The following is a 14,931-nucleotide window of genomic DNA, read 5'->3' on the forward strand; positions in this document are numbered from 1 at the left end:
CTGTGTTTCTTTCTTCAGTTTTCTGAGGAATCTTAAAAACATAAAAATACGTGCTATTGATTCAAACTGTGCTTGAAAATCTGTCTTCATTATCTTGGAAGAGGGAATACAGTAATATGTTCTCTTATCAGACATTCCATGTAGTCCTTATTAAAAGACCTTGGCATACATGGTTTTTTTTGTGTGTGGATGAGCCAGTCACACACATGCCTCAAACAAAACTCTGCAGCTCTCTCATAAATCCTGCCAGCTGTGCCAGAGGGATGTCCCTTGATTGCTGTCTTGGTGAAGTCTTATTCAGAGAGCTGGATCTAGCAAAGTCTCCAGCCTTTATCTCACTATGCCTCCCCTGGCTGTGGTCCTTCCTCTCCTATGGGATGTTTGCTACCGAGGGCAAGTGAAAAATGCCCACAAAAACCCTTCAAACTGTGACCGTTTTCAACTCTATGATCATAGAATCATAGAATTAGCTGGGTTGGAGAAGACCTACAAGATCATCCAGTCCAACCATCCACCTACCACCAATAACCCCACTAAATGATGTTTTGGTTTACCATAATAGACTGAGTGGAAGCAGTAAGCTTGAGAGAACAATTAATTTTTCCTAACCTAGGCTGGCAAACTCTTTCAGAGAGAGAGAGAATGAGCAACCATTCCCACCACAGGGGTTTCATCTGCTGCAGGACTCAGACTGATCACTGGCTCCATTGCTTGTCAAATTCACCTAGGCTCTCTGTCTGTGTGCCTGTGGCAGCTCCTTGCACTGGATCACCTTGTTCAGGGCTAGGAACTGCAGGGCTGGGTTTCCCTACAGCCTGTCCTCTGGGCAGAACTGATACAAACCCAGATGGCTCATTCAGCCAGAGTGTGCTTCTGCAGCACATTGGCACAGCTGAAGTGGTGGGGAGATGAACTCCGGGTGAGAGCAGCTTCAGCTGGTACTGCCAGTGAAGGCAAAGGTCTGGGGCACTGAGGTCCCAGAGCCCTGAGGCACAAGCTTAACACAGGGCATAGGAACAACTTTCTTCACTTCAGGGCATCCCTCACTTGCTTATATTTAGCCACAAGAACCATGTTTCTAGGGCTGGACAATTCACTGTGGTGTATTATTTTAGGAAACATTCCAGTTTTGCTCACTTTTAACTGTTAATAATTGGAAGCCCAATTCAGATGGAAAAAGAAGGCTTTCTGTTTTGCTTGAGCTCTGGAGTGCTATGGGTGACACTCTTGTGACAATTCAAAGAAAAATTAAGAAATAAAACTTCATAGGAGGTTAGAAGGGGAGTGAAACTACTAGGAAAAAAAGAAGACTTTCATAAAGTTAACATTGGAAAAACAAAATATGATTTTATTAAGTCCACTGGATGCAGTAATGTATTTGTACATAAAACCTGTACACGTGAAATGAATATCCTGTCTACACAACAGCATCTCATCAGTTGTGCTAAACACTTCCTAGCTGCAGCTAAAAGATCAGGGTTCAAAGTCTGTTTGTGCGTATTTCTACTTCTTTTGTTTGATTTCCCAGATGTGAATTCATGTGATTGTGGATAAGCATGTTCACACATGCTACACACTCTAATCTGTGGGTGAAGAATGTGAAATTTGTGTTGAGATGAAAATTGTTTAAAACAGAACAGAAAGATGAGTGTTATTAATCTCATCCTTGCTTTGTTTCCATTGGTCTCTGTAACGATTGATGTGCTGAGGAGTGTTAGTTAGCTGTTTTGCTTATTAACTTTCCAGGGGAAATTAATTGTTTTAGAAAACAGGATATTCGACATACTTGAAGAGACAGATTTAATTCAGATTGCTCCAAAAAACACAACTGCAATTTAGAGAAACAATTTTAAAAATGTTTCTGATTACAATTAAGAACTATGTAGTTCTGTTTGTTTTGCATGCTTAAGTGTGGATTTCATTTATATGTTTGCATGTATCTATCGCAAATCCATAGCTGCATGAAAAAGTTGCTAGTTTTAATCTTTTAGCCCAGGGCTGTATCTTTGGCAGATGGTTCTCATTTCATAAAGCAACACATTTCTAGTAAGGCTATCATTCACCAGAATGTAACTTTTAAAACTTTCTTTAATCAAAAGTAACATCTAGGAAATAATATTGTGACTGTAAATGTCTCTGTGTGAGTAAAATGTCTTTTGGGTTTAACATAAAAGAGATTATCTTAAGTAACAGAGACTGTTTTTTGAAGAATCTATCACATAGGAGAACATTTTCTGAATAAGTGGCATCTGGGCATCTGTTCATGCCATCTCAATTTTCTTCTAAAGCAAAAAAAAATTTGTCGATAACTAGGTAGGCTTGAAAAATGGACAAGATGTCTCAAAAATAAACTAATCTCCCAAAGCTGAGGCAGTGGTGAAGAAACAGAAAATAGTCTGTAGGTGAGCCAACCATTTCATTCTGGATCTGAGCTGTATAGCCATGGAAATTGTCCATGCTATTCTGGACCATGGCCTTATGACCACAGAGGTCGGCTGTACAACTCTACTCTCTCTCTCTCTTGCTCCAGAAGAGAGTTATATTTTGCTCACACGGCTGTGTAAGTTGATTTACTTTGGCTTTATTCGGAGAAAAGTGAATTAAACCCATAATGAATAAATCTAATTTTAAAATTACATTCTTGACCATCACTGCAGCAACATACAAGATCCTTTCTGAGGTTTGCCAATCAAATACATAAAGAGCAGTACAAAATAATATATATATATATATATAACTACTAGACATTCTCATTTTGAGAGTCAGAGCACCGTGGTCTCTGTTAAAAGTGGTATTTTACCAAAATCAGGCCAGCCAAAGACTGTTGAATTGGGTAGGTCCAGAAAGTCCTTATGGTATTTTTAATGATGTGTAGACTGACTGACTCCACTGGGCTTTTTGGTAAAGTAGTGTTCATTCAAATGGATAGGGATCACTGAAGGATTATAATCAATTCACTACATTAATTTTGGTTTAAGAGGGAATATTGTCTAACCTTAAAAAAAAAAAAAAAATACTGGTTTACAGCTACAGAGAATCACATAAAATGTGTTAAACTCTTAGAATAGCGCTAATAGTTCAAATACCATTTTGAACCTAAATTCTGCTCAAATAAGTTCAGAACAACGTATTTCATTACCCAGGGAGTCGGTGCTCCTTTAAGTTCTTAAAATGTAACACTTTCTCAAACTTTTTGACTAAACAGTTTTATGCAACAATCCCCAAGCGTTCATCTTTTTCTCCTCAGATGTCATCCATACTCTCAAACACAAATCTTGCAGACATGTCAAAATGTATTGTTATCCTGTCTGTGAGTAGTTGCATGGTGTTGCTTTGAATCCAAACCTGCTGAAGTCAATAGGATTCTTGACCTCAGCAACTCTGAATGAGTACAGTAACTGTATTAAAATCTGTATGGCATGCCTGCAATGTCAGTTGATCCAAGTCTATGCTCAGGTCCCAACTCAGTGCTGTTTATGCACGTGAACTCAAGCATGCACATTTAACTTGTGGTCTCCAAGGAGGAGAAGTGCCCTATGCCCAGATGCTCCTTTGTGAAACTTGGACATGTCTTGCACAGCAGTGCCAACTGTGCTATCGCTCAGTCAGTTAGTGTGTGCTTTCTGCCCAGCTCCTCAAACTATTTCCAATCTAAGAGCCAAGACTACTGATGAAAAACACATGCTCCTTAAAGCTTGAATTATTTAAGGAAACTTTTGAGTGCACCATGCACATTTAAATGAGACATAGTTGTCAGTCTGTGGTTTTTCAAGGTTCCCTTCTTCCAGAAAGATGAACAACATGGTGAGCTTGAAAATTAGTCAAAAGTGTTGGCTCCTGTGCTTGCCCTTACATACTGTTACCCAAATTTTCATCATCAGTTTGCTGCTGACTATAATTCATGTAACTAAGCATCTGGTGGCCAATACTTTTTTTCTTTCTGAAGCACCTAGTTTTATAAGAAAGTATGCAATGCATATGGAAAGCCATGCAGTCAGTAAATGTATTTTGTTTGCGTGCGTATTTGTTTGCATGATAGGAAATGGGGCTTCAGGCAGAGGAGTTCTTCCAGTGCTCTTTGTATTTTACCTTTTAGATAATGTAAACATGTTATATGTGTGATGTTTTCACTCAAAATGATAGTTGTTAGAGGAGAGGACACCTTTGGAGCAGATCAGGTAGCCTTCATTTAAATTGCTTCCCACAATGATCTCATCTCTCAGTGGATTACTGTACTAGCAAAATTAAATGGAACTGATGTGCTGAAATACCTGCAGATAGTCCTGCACAGAGTAAATCAAGAGGATATGGGCCAGAATGTCATGAGGGCACCAGGCTTCACAGACCGTTCCTTTGTAGCAGAAACCAAGTGGATTCAAATTGAGTTGTATTCCAAATGCACAAATTTTAGTAAGGCGGCCTGGGTTACTATTTTTTCCTTCCCATGAGAATCATCTTTGGAATTCAACTCAAGTTTTGAATACGAAGTTACAAGTAACGTTTCACTATTGACCTTTCATTGCATTGCGGAGATCACATTGCATTTCCTTCTTCCCCTCGTCTTTTTTTTTAATTGAATCTTCAAATGGAAATTTTGATCTGAAATTTCCTACTACTGTATTTTTTTTAACCTCATGTAGGATAAGAATCCCAGGCGTTGTATTTTTTCCCATTTTGTTTCTTTCTGTCAGGCTGACTTCACAAATTCAGCGGAAGTTTAACTTCAGTGTTGAGTCCTGAACCTGTCAGCAAAGAACATTCATGAAATGAAGAGTACGCTCTGAAGCAAAGATTTTACTGGTAGCTATAGCATAGACAGTAATCCCAGAGTTACAAATGTTATGATCTCTTCTTGAAATTTAATAGCTACCAATAATGAGAATGTGTACTCGTATTTATTCACTCTTAAACTGTGTAAAGCTTCTACAACTGCATGCTTATTTGGAAGAAAAGCATCAAGCCAGCCAGCTATTCATTTTTGCTGCAGGGAAACTATTTCATGGAAAGCATTCTTGGGAAAAGTCAATTCACTTGAGTTTTAGCCATGATGTAAAATCATTTGGTTTGTTCATACCCAGGAGTTTTTACCCTTTCTTTTAAGGCACAGGTAAAATTTCTGAGCAGAGAGACTAAACCTGAACTTCTGATTTTATATTTCTGTCGTATTCACTTGAAATCTGAACTTCTATTTTCATTATGCATTATAGTCTTTTAGCCTCATGAACATTATTGCCTTGACAGGGAAAGAGGGGAAGCAGAGGAAATGAGGTCTTGTTAACTGACACTTAAATTAAAAATGTAAGCTCTGGATGAAATGGTGCAGCAAGCACCTTTGCAAAGGAGTTGAAAAATCAAAATGCCTTGATAAAATGTACATGGAGATACTGTGCTGAAACAAGATTTGAGTATTTCTTTGTGACTTGAGATGCCACTTGACATGTTTCCAGCTTGTAAAAAGAGGAGGAAAAGAAGAGAAGAAGCATTGATTTCAGCAGCTGAGGAAAAAAAAAATCTATATTTTTAAACTTTGTGCAAAAATATTCTTTCTGTGTGGGATTGCCTAGAGGCTGGTCACTGAACTACTGTAGTACTTTCTTCAGCTCTGTGACTGTCACTTACACTTTGCTTATACGTTGAAAACGTGTGATCAGAATGACTATTCTGGTAGTCTTACATGTAGTTCAGAATAAATGTCAACATCAAGGGCTATCTGTGTGCCTCAGTGCAACCCTGGCCTCAGTTCAGATCTATATATAGTAGTAGACATGGCTAATGATTAAAGGTGGTATGTGATCAGAAGCTTCCCAACAGAAATGGTGCTTCTTTCTTGGTAGTAAAACTTATATCAAAGGTGATTGTATGTATTCTCTTGTTTCAGCAGTGGAGGATATAAGAATGGAGCGAGAATTTTGCTTTATAGTAAAAACTTGCAGTGAAAAAAGGCATTGAGATACCTATGAAATAAACAAAATCAGTTCTTAGTAACCAAAGGAGGAAGTTTTGATCTCTGATTGTTTGGCAGCTTGTGGTTGTTTGGCATGCCCAGCATGCTTAAAGGAAAACAAAGCTTTTGTAAACTCTAGTAAAGACCCCCAGTACTCCAGGTTTACTGCTCTCTAAGAGTGAGCTGAATACCAGGACACGTGAATATACTGTGGATTTGAAAATTAGAGGCAGTTCCTTCTACAGCTGAATATCATTCTTTTAGACTTCTCCAGTTCATTCCTGTAACTTGTCAGAAACGCAATGTAATTCATTTCTATCTTGAAGCTAGTTGAAATGTGCTGTCTTAAAAACCCATCAGTGTCAAGTGTTTATCATTAGCGTTATGTCAGGCTGTTTCCGAGCCTTGTCAATACAATTTTTGCCATTTTGCTGACAGCATTTATGCTTTAAGACAAGAGCATAATAGCTACTGTGTGCTTATGATTTGAAGTCCTCAAAAGAAAAGTTCTGTTTTATTAAGCAGTGAAGTTCACATCTGGGATAGGATTTTTGCTGTTGTTTTGTTTTTTTAATGATGGTGGATGTAATACATCTTTTTATGAAGCTATTTTAAAAGCAGGTCTGTAATGCACTTAGAAAAAATTAACAGTCAAGTGCAGCTGTGTTGTAATATTATTTTAGATCTTCTTATGTCCTTTGATTTGAAGCATATATATATATTTCTTAGAAGAAAATACTATAAAATGAAAATGAAAAGTACCAAATAGACAACATCTTACCTCCTGCATTTCATTTTATAGAGCACCTAAAACATACTAATATAAATCAAAATGGTCACTTAATTCGTGACAAAACTTTAAATAAATAAAGGTAACAATCACAATGATATTTCACTTCCTGGATTGAAAAATTGAATTGCAGGCTCATAGCTCCCTTGAGTGTTTGGAAAGAGAATAGCAGCTCTTAATAATAGAGCACTTTCCTGTGAGAGGGGCACGTTTGTGTCATTAGCGTTTTTCTGGCAAATTTTCAGCCACCAGCAGCAAAAGTTTTCATTGATTGCCTCCTACTCTAAGGAGGTAATGATACTGCTGTCACTTTCTTTCATGAACTGCATGAATTGGAGAAAATTAGGGAAGATAGTGATATTAGATATGGATAAAACACAATTCAGGCTGTGCTACTTCCCTTGTCACCACATGAGAAGTAGCAGAATAGTTTTTAAACATCTGTGCTAAATATAGAAAATAGATTTTCCAATGCAACAGTAGAGAATCCAAAGTAAAAATTGATCAAGATGTGGTCAAGTCATCTACCTTTCAGAAAATAAGAAAGTGACACATGCACCCATTCTCTGAAGACCCCTTTTACCATGGCTCAGGTAGAGAAGCCACTATTGTTGATCCCCTTTGAAAGAAGAAATTAGACCTTGTGTACTTATTCAAAGGTCATACTGATAACTGTCATGGTTTTGTGATTTTCGGTTATTGGTATTCCACATCATAACATCATGTAGTGGACATACCTAGTTCTCAGAAGAGAAGGACTACTACAGTCCCCACTTTGCTCCCCCCGTACTTTGCTCCTTTGTTACCATTTTCCAGCCGGAGGGAAAAGATAGAAGCTCGCAGTATAAAAACTTGCAGATCACGAGACCTCGTCCCTTTTTTCCGCCGTCTCTCGTCTTGGCAGCACCTCGCTCTCCAGCCGTCTTATCATCGGTAGTAGAGTAAGGCCTACCTTGATTTTGGGACATTCTCTCTCTCTGTATTGGATTTATCAGCTTAAATTGTAATTATATTGTATTATAGTGTGTTGTTTTGCATTCTGATATTTTATTTAGTAAATTAGTTTGTTTCTCCTCAGATTGTTGCCGCCGTTCTTTGCTCTCAGGGCCATCTCCTTACCCTTTTCCCCTTTCCCCTTTTCCCGGGACGTGGGCCCTTGGGTCCCCCGTCCCCTTTGTCACTGAATCGGGCCTAACGCCCGTAAACCGTTGACAATAACGTCTGGTCAACAGTTACCATTTTGTTAATTGCCACTGTGGAATGATGATGAGTGGAAAAAGCTATCTGTGAGAAAGCTCGTTGCATATTTCACTTGACTGTACTTGCCCTATGAAGATGCTTAGGAATAGGAAATAGATGGAGGTGTTTGTGGTCATTAGCATCCAGATTGCACTGAAATGTCAGAAAATGATCCCTGATGCCTTAGCTCCATCTATTTATAATTGACTGGAAGGCTCACGTTCATTTTGATGATGCAAAATCGAGTGCAGCTGGAGAAAAGGAAATGGTGAAACTTGAGATAAAGTGGTAATGCAGCTCAGGAGTTTGTGCATGTAGAAATCCTTGTCATAAATCAACAGCTATTTTTTTTTTTTTTGTTCATTCATTTTTGTGACTTGGGATTGTGAAAATTTAGTACTTCTGTATTAAGGAAGGAGCACAGCGAACTAAATCCTTATCTTAATGCAGAAAATGCATTGTGATACTGATGCTATTCTCACTAGGATAATTAATTTAAGCTTATTTGTTCTTACCTTCAAGGATCTTTTCATCTCATCAAGTATGCTGAGCGATTTCCATGGATGAGATTGTCTTGTGATTTATTTTATTTTTTTGCAAGTTTTAAATGTATTTTGTTTTCAGCACCTTGTTCTCCAACTGAATGCTGTGATGTTGACCCTGTGTATGAGCTCAACATTTCTCCAGTAAATATATGAGAAAGCTAATTGAAATATAACAAGAGTTTAGAGCATTTGTATGTCACTACATTATTAATTGAGGATTTTATGGATTGAGATTTACAACTTGTGTGCCGGTTTTAGCACAGAACAGCAATATGTGCATTGCTGGTCTTCTCTAGCTTCTCATGCATCACAACCTCTGCATATATGTCATATATAAACACATTCTGGAACTTACATACAGAGTGCGCATGGAAGGTGAACTGGAAATTGGTTGCTGTTTTGACAACTGAAAATAAAACAGCAGACTGAGTCCACCTTTTTATCTTGGCATCTCTTGTCAAACAACGTGGAATAATCCACTTGCAGGGAACATGAGCTCTGTGAACAAACGTGGAGTATGTTGGGCTGTCGGGGTTCACTGAAACTAGTGAAAGCAAAAGAAAAATTAAAACTAGAAAGAAATAGTGGACCACTACTTGCAGAATCTATCTGCAATGCAGCTGCAAGGGCTGTAAAGATAACATTGTAACACTTAGATTCTCAGTTTTGCCTTTCTTCTTGATAACCATGGCTCTTTTCTATGAATCTATGTAGTGCAGAACAGAAATGACCATATACATTGTAAAATGAAGAACTTCTGATTACTTCTCGGATCTCTTATTCGTAGGTCTTCAGTGGCGCTAGCTTGGTCCCTAGCCCTAACTGCTTCCTGCTTTGGAGGGAATGCTTTATGAACCGTTACTGTTCCAATGCATAGTGAGTACGTAGCATTGTACAAGGAGTTTCCAGTTATAAGGAAGTACTTATAGTAATCTCAGTAGAGAAATATACAAATATACAAATATTTAGGATCTTATTTTCATCTTGATACATATATATCTATGTGCACGTGCGCATGCGCTCTACATTCATGGGTATTTAAGTGAAGATTTTTACCTCTCACCTGCTGTAAGCAAACTCAAAGCCTCAAATTTTGCAGCATTTGACATGGGATATCTTTGTAAGATAGTTTTTTCAACATTCTTAAACTCAGGATTGGTTGCCAAAACAAAATACAGTTCATTGAGTATTCGGTTGTATGTAACAACATATATTGGGCCCATACAGAAGTGAAATGGAATGGTATAATAATGAAACATTGTCATCTTTTTTATTTTACTGCCTTGTAAACACCTGAAATTTGACCTTAATGGAAATAAATTCTGTTAACCATTTATTAATGTAACGTGCTGCGAGTCAGTTTTTCCGTCTTACATTTCAGCTCTGTATGGATACTGAGTCAAACTACTTCCAGTTATTCTCAAGTAATTAAGCCATGCTTAAAAAATAATTATTATTTAATCAAATAATGAGGAGTGTCTGAATCAAGATTTAAAAAATTTGCAGAAATGCCTGAAATTTCTTCAAGAAGCTTTCTGTGCACCTTAATTTCTATGAAGGATGGTTTAAGTTTTAGTAACGCTGGTGTTTAGATCAATGAACCATCAAGATCTTTACATCTTGATGAAAAGTAACAAAACTATCAGCAAGAGAAAGGAAGCTTCTAGTATTTTTGCTGTTTATAGAAGTTCAAAAGTGAGTTTCTGAAATGTACCTAGAATTATGGGCTCTGAGGAGAAAATGTAGGCTCAGTAGACATCAAGAAACTTGTAGAGCATTGGAGGTCATTGTCTCATTTTCTGGAAGGTGCGTATTTGCCAATCGTAACTTGAGGCAAAAATTAAAACCTTGACAATCTCACAAATCCAATTGAAATGCTTTATTTTTGACAAATTTAGGAATCTGTCTTTAAACTTGAGTTTTTAAAATTTATGCTCAAAATGCCTGACACCTTAAGAAAACATTATTTTAATCTGATACATCTTTTGGCTTTGGCAGATTTATCTTATTAATGTCTTGTGGAATTCTCATTTTCAAGACTGGCGTGTTAATACAGGTGGTCGACTGAGCTTTTCTATCGCATATTTGTATCTACATAATTTGTATGTTTCCAATCAAAATCCAGGCTTGTTTTCAATATGAGCATGGGAATGTGGTGAGGAAAATCACAAGAGAGGCAATTAACTTAAAGCAGACCAGTTTATCAGGTCTGGAATTTTTCTAGCTAAGCATTGTTTCTGCTTGCCATCACTTTGTATGGACCTGTTCCCTCTGGAAGTATCATGTTCTATAAAACACATGTATTCTTCTGGTGCTGCTGCCCTTGAAATTCGTTCTGTCATTCTCTAGCAGTGGTGCTACAAGTAAATGCACACATCAGGTGAAACAGCAATTACCCAGCTCCATAAAACTTGACTATACTTTCAGAATACTGTGTGTGAAGCACTGTAGTGATCTTTCACAGTCCACTCTAACATAGGATCCAGAGTAGCAGCTTTACAAAGCAGAAATTCATTTCATTTTCAGTTTAAAACAGTTTCTTATGTTTGCTGCTTCACATCACATCTGTTACAATTTCTGTAATCATCAGCTTAAAATAACATACCAAAAAAATAAATAACGTCATGCTGCTGAACTGCAGTAATGGCTTGCTAGTTAATTCAGTGTTTGTCAGCTCTTCTGTTGTGGTTCTGGTGACTCTCAGATGTGCTGTGATTTATACTGAGGGCAGTGATGCTGCTTCCCAAGCTCAGTGCACTGGTGGCGGAATTCAACTGGGTTTCTCTGCATAAAATCAAGTGAATCTTGTAATAATTTGTGCAAAAACCAGTCTGCCTTGAGAAGTAGCTGCCCTGCCCAGCATGGCAGAAGGCTCACTCTGGTTCCTGGCTGCCCAGGTGCATAGAAGGGACCTCAGCAGCCTGGGTTTCCGCCACAGGTGCTGTGTCCCTGCTGGCCCCGGGGACAGCTGGCAAGTGAGCAATGATATGTGCACGGGATTCTTCCCCAAACTCTTCAGTTTCTGGCACTGAGACTTAATCCAGCTAACAAAGCCGGCTGTTAGCTCGTGCTCCAGCATAAGCTGCAGATGTTAGCAGGGCTCCCCGGCAGCTCCTTGTTGGCTGCTCCTTTTCAGAGGTGTTCAAACAGCTTTGCAGGCTGCTTTGTTTTGTGTTATGTTTTGCCCTGGTGAATATTCGTTCTTTGAGTAGTTATCTCTGGCAATGTGCAGCTCACTCTATTGGAAATAGTTCTTCTGTGATTACCTTTTAAATGAGTCCCAGTGCAATGATGGATAGTGCAGTTCTGAATTTAAAATCTTGCTGCTGAACTGAAGGAAAGGTTGGAGCGATTCCCTGCGTAAGGTGGAGATTGTTCTCTGTATCGAACCATCTCTGACTGAAGAGCCGCTCATCTAAATGCTGGCAGAAGAATATCTATTCTTGTGGGATGGAACAGCCTGTGTTAAGTGGCAGACATTGTCTTGAATACCTTAAAGGATATTCAGCCCCCAGCATTGTTTCTAGCCATGCTGTTTCATGCCACCCTTCCATTAAGTGTCAGTACTTTTTCTAAATGACTGACTTTTGGGTTAACAAGGGTGAGTTTACTACTTAGGGCTAGAAGGACATTAAGTGGACGAGTCCTTTAATTTGAAACACAAGTGCATTGCTGCTCTTGTTCTCTGATGAATCGAATGTTGAGTATATTAATACTAGTAATGGAACATAATGGCTACTCATCAAAAGTAAAGATAATTATTTCAGGAACACAAAACTAACGTTGCCAGATAATTGCTTATTGAAATCTGATGCTGTGCAACAAATGGAGGATTATTAGCAGCTGACTCCTGTATTCATCTGTTATATCATTATCTCTCCTATATGCTAGAATGATAGGGCTATCATTGCATTGAAAACACGCACCTTTTCCTTGCATGTCAATTTTTGATGTGGGATTTTGAGAGGTCTGCTCCATTTTTAATAAGTTGCCATGTTGTCCTCCAAAGTCCTGGGGAGCTCAACAAACTTGGTCAGATGTGGATTGTACAGGTGTCTGTTACGTGCTAAGTGAAAAACAATCATCATTCCATTATTCCATTTCCAGTTTGCTAATTTTTTTGTTTTTTTAAAAATGCAAACTAGAGTTTATGTTTTAAATGCTTGCTAATCCAGCAGACATAGTGAGATTGTGGAGGTTCTCATACAGTGGAAAAGAAGTGCAACATATAACATGAATTGTGAAAGGAAGGTAGAATGTAGCAGTCAGGTTAGAGAGGCATTTTTCTGATGACATGAATAATTAAACCCAGAGCAACTTTGAAGAGAGATACTACATTCCAGTTATTTGAACTTTTAAAATCAAGACTGGGACTTTTGATCAGTAACTTAAACCAAACAGCAGCCATTTACGCTCTGAAGTTTCACTATGAACTGTGTATAACACCTGCTTGTTTAGCCAAACCTTGTGCCTCAGACTCAGTGGCAGGCCTTGAATTTGAGCGGTGTGCTGCTTTCACTCTCCCTGTGGCTTTAGCCATGAGGTTGGAGCATCAGCATACAGCTTCAGCATCTCTTTGAGTAGGATGCTGGGGGCTGCTCGTTGCCTCCTGGCACTGAGCGGTGGCCATGTGGTGTGGGCCGAGACTGTGCAGGTGATCCATGTGGACTTGGGATGGTTTTGCAGTTGTCTAAGCATTTTCTTTCCCAGAGCAATGCTTGTGACTAGGATAATTCACCTCAGCTCATGCTATTCAAAGTCTGAAAGCCTGAAAGCTGCAGACCTTCTGGGAGACAGTCTTTCATGCTGAACTCCAGTGTAGTAATAAAAAAGTTTCATGCCACTTCACTTTGTGACTGAAAAGTTGAATTCTATTTTTCCTCCTCCTGGTTGATAATAAGAGTGTAATGTTGCTATTGTCAGTTTTCATAGTTTCCATCAAGGGTAGTCCACCTATGCTACTCAAGTCTTCAGTGGCAAGCATAAAAAATAAAGAATGTGCAAACTTTCTACAAGTTTTGTACAAAAAATCAATTTGTTTCCAAAATGCATCATTTACCTAATAATTCATGTTTGAAAAAAAAAAAAGCCACATGAAAAATTGCCTTCTTTCAAAAGCTGTTTACATCAAGGCTTCAAAGTATATGTAATCTCATTTCTCCACTCTCATTTTTATCTGCTTTCTCTCCTTGAACTGGAAAAACACTGTCCTAACTGTATCTATTTCCTGTAGGAGCTATTAGTCAGTAGCATTACATCCGCTTCAACGTGATCACTTTTCTCATCTGTATGTTACTGATATGCTATTATCATGTTATATTGCTCATCCATCAGAGTTTGCAGTGTTTTCTGCACTGATTGCAGAATCAAGGCGAGATGAACCATTCTCTTTAAAATAATAATAATAAAAAAAAGTTCAGAGATGCCGAAATATTCCAGTAATTTCCTCTGTCTCTTCATCCCTCCTATGCACAGTAATATACTCACGTATGCTACAGAGCAAAAGCTTCTGATGGTGGATTTCAGGGTTACGATGTGAAGTGTTTCTCTGCTTTTAACTCCTAAGCAAAAGCACTTTAACCATCAGTTTTGACTGTAACCATCCCAGCTTTCCCTTATTTAAGTGGCATATTCAATAAAAGCTCCATCTGGTTTCCATAGGAATCTTGCACAAATTCTTGGAAATTTATTTTTTTCAGGACATAAGGCACTTTGACCAGGATTAGAATCTCTTCTTCCTGCAGCGTACCTGCCAGATGGCAAGTTTATTGAATCTGGTTTTAACTTGCTAGGGCTTAAAGAAATGAACACAGTTCAGAGAAGTGGGTGCTATGTTTCTATTTCAAAGGTCTCCTTCAAAATCACACTCCGAAGATTGACATGCAGAGTGTGGTTTCTACCTGGGCAGTCTGTTGCATACCTCTCATCTCTCTCAGTGCTTGAAATGGGATTAAAGAGTGGCACACTGCACTTTACAAAATCCCAGTAATTTCAAGATCAGCAGCATGAGATGAATCTTGTTACAATAACATGGCTAAGTCAAATTTATCTTTCGATTTTTTTAACCATCTACGTTCCTACATTGCTGTAAAGAGTTTTGATTTGAAATACTTGCTTTCTAAGTGAAACATGAAAATATTTAATATCCACTTAAGCCACAGGATGTGTCCCCTTCGTCCTTCCTCAAATTAGAACCATTCACCCCAGTCTTAGAAATAAATAAATATTCCTCCATCCTGTTGCTAATGTTGTATAAGTCTCACTTGCACACATTGATGAGTTCAATCTATTTATTTATTTACTCATTTATGTTTATTAAGCACTGAATATCCAGTGTTGAATTTCTTGTGAGGAATTTTTTAGAATTCTAGAATCGCAATCTTCTAGAAAATACCTGAAGGAAATCTATTCAT

General features: G+C 38.1%; 1 protein-coding gene across 4 annotated transcripts in view; it reads left to right on the top strand.

Annotated features, from left to right (window-relative positions):
- Nucleotides 1-14,931, top strand: part of RET (ret proto-oncogene) — a 96,107-nt gene that overhangs the window by 38,868 nt on the left and 42,308 nt on the right. Inside the window, exon 1 of one of the 4 annotated variants that reach the window (XM_021398315.1) lies at nucleotides 9,347-9,398. The exons of 2 other annotated variants lie outside the window; for them this stretch is intronic. In XM_021398315.1, coding sequence (XP_021253990.1) covers nucleotides 9,362-9,398 — 37 coding nt within the window. In that variant the 5' untranslated portion in view covers nucleotides 9,347-9,361. Of the gene's footprint in view, nucleotides 1-9,346; nucleotides 9,399-14,931 lie in introns of those variants that run through there. One more of the 4 variants, XM_021398316.1, reaches the window with a different exon arrangement.

The sequence above is a fragment of the Numida meleagris genome, chromosome 5 (genome assembly GCF_002078875.1).
Source record: "Numida meleagris isolate 19003 breed g44 Domestic line chromosome 5, NumMel1.0, whole genome shotgun sequence".
Taxonomy (NCBI): Eukaryota; Metazoa; Chordata; class Aves; order Galliformes; family Numididae; genus Numida; species Numida meleagris.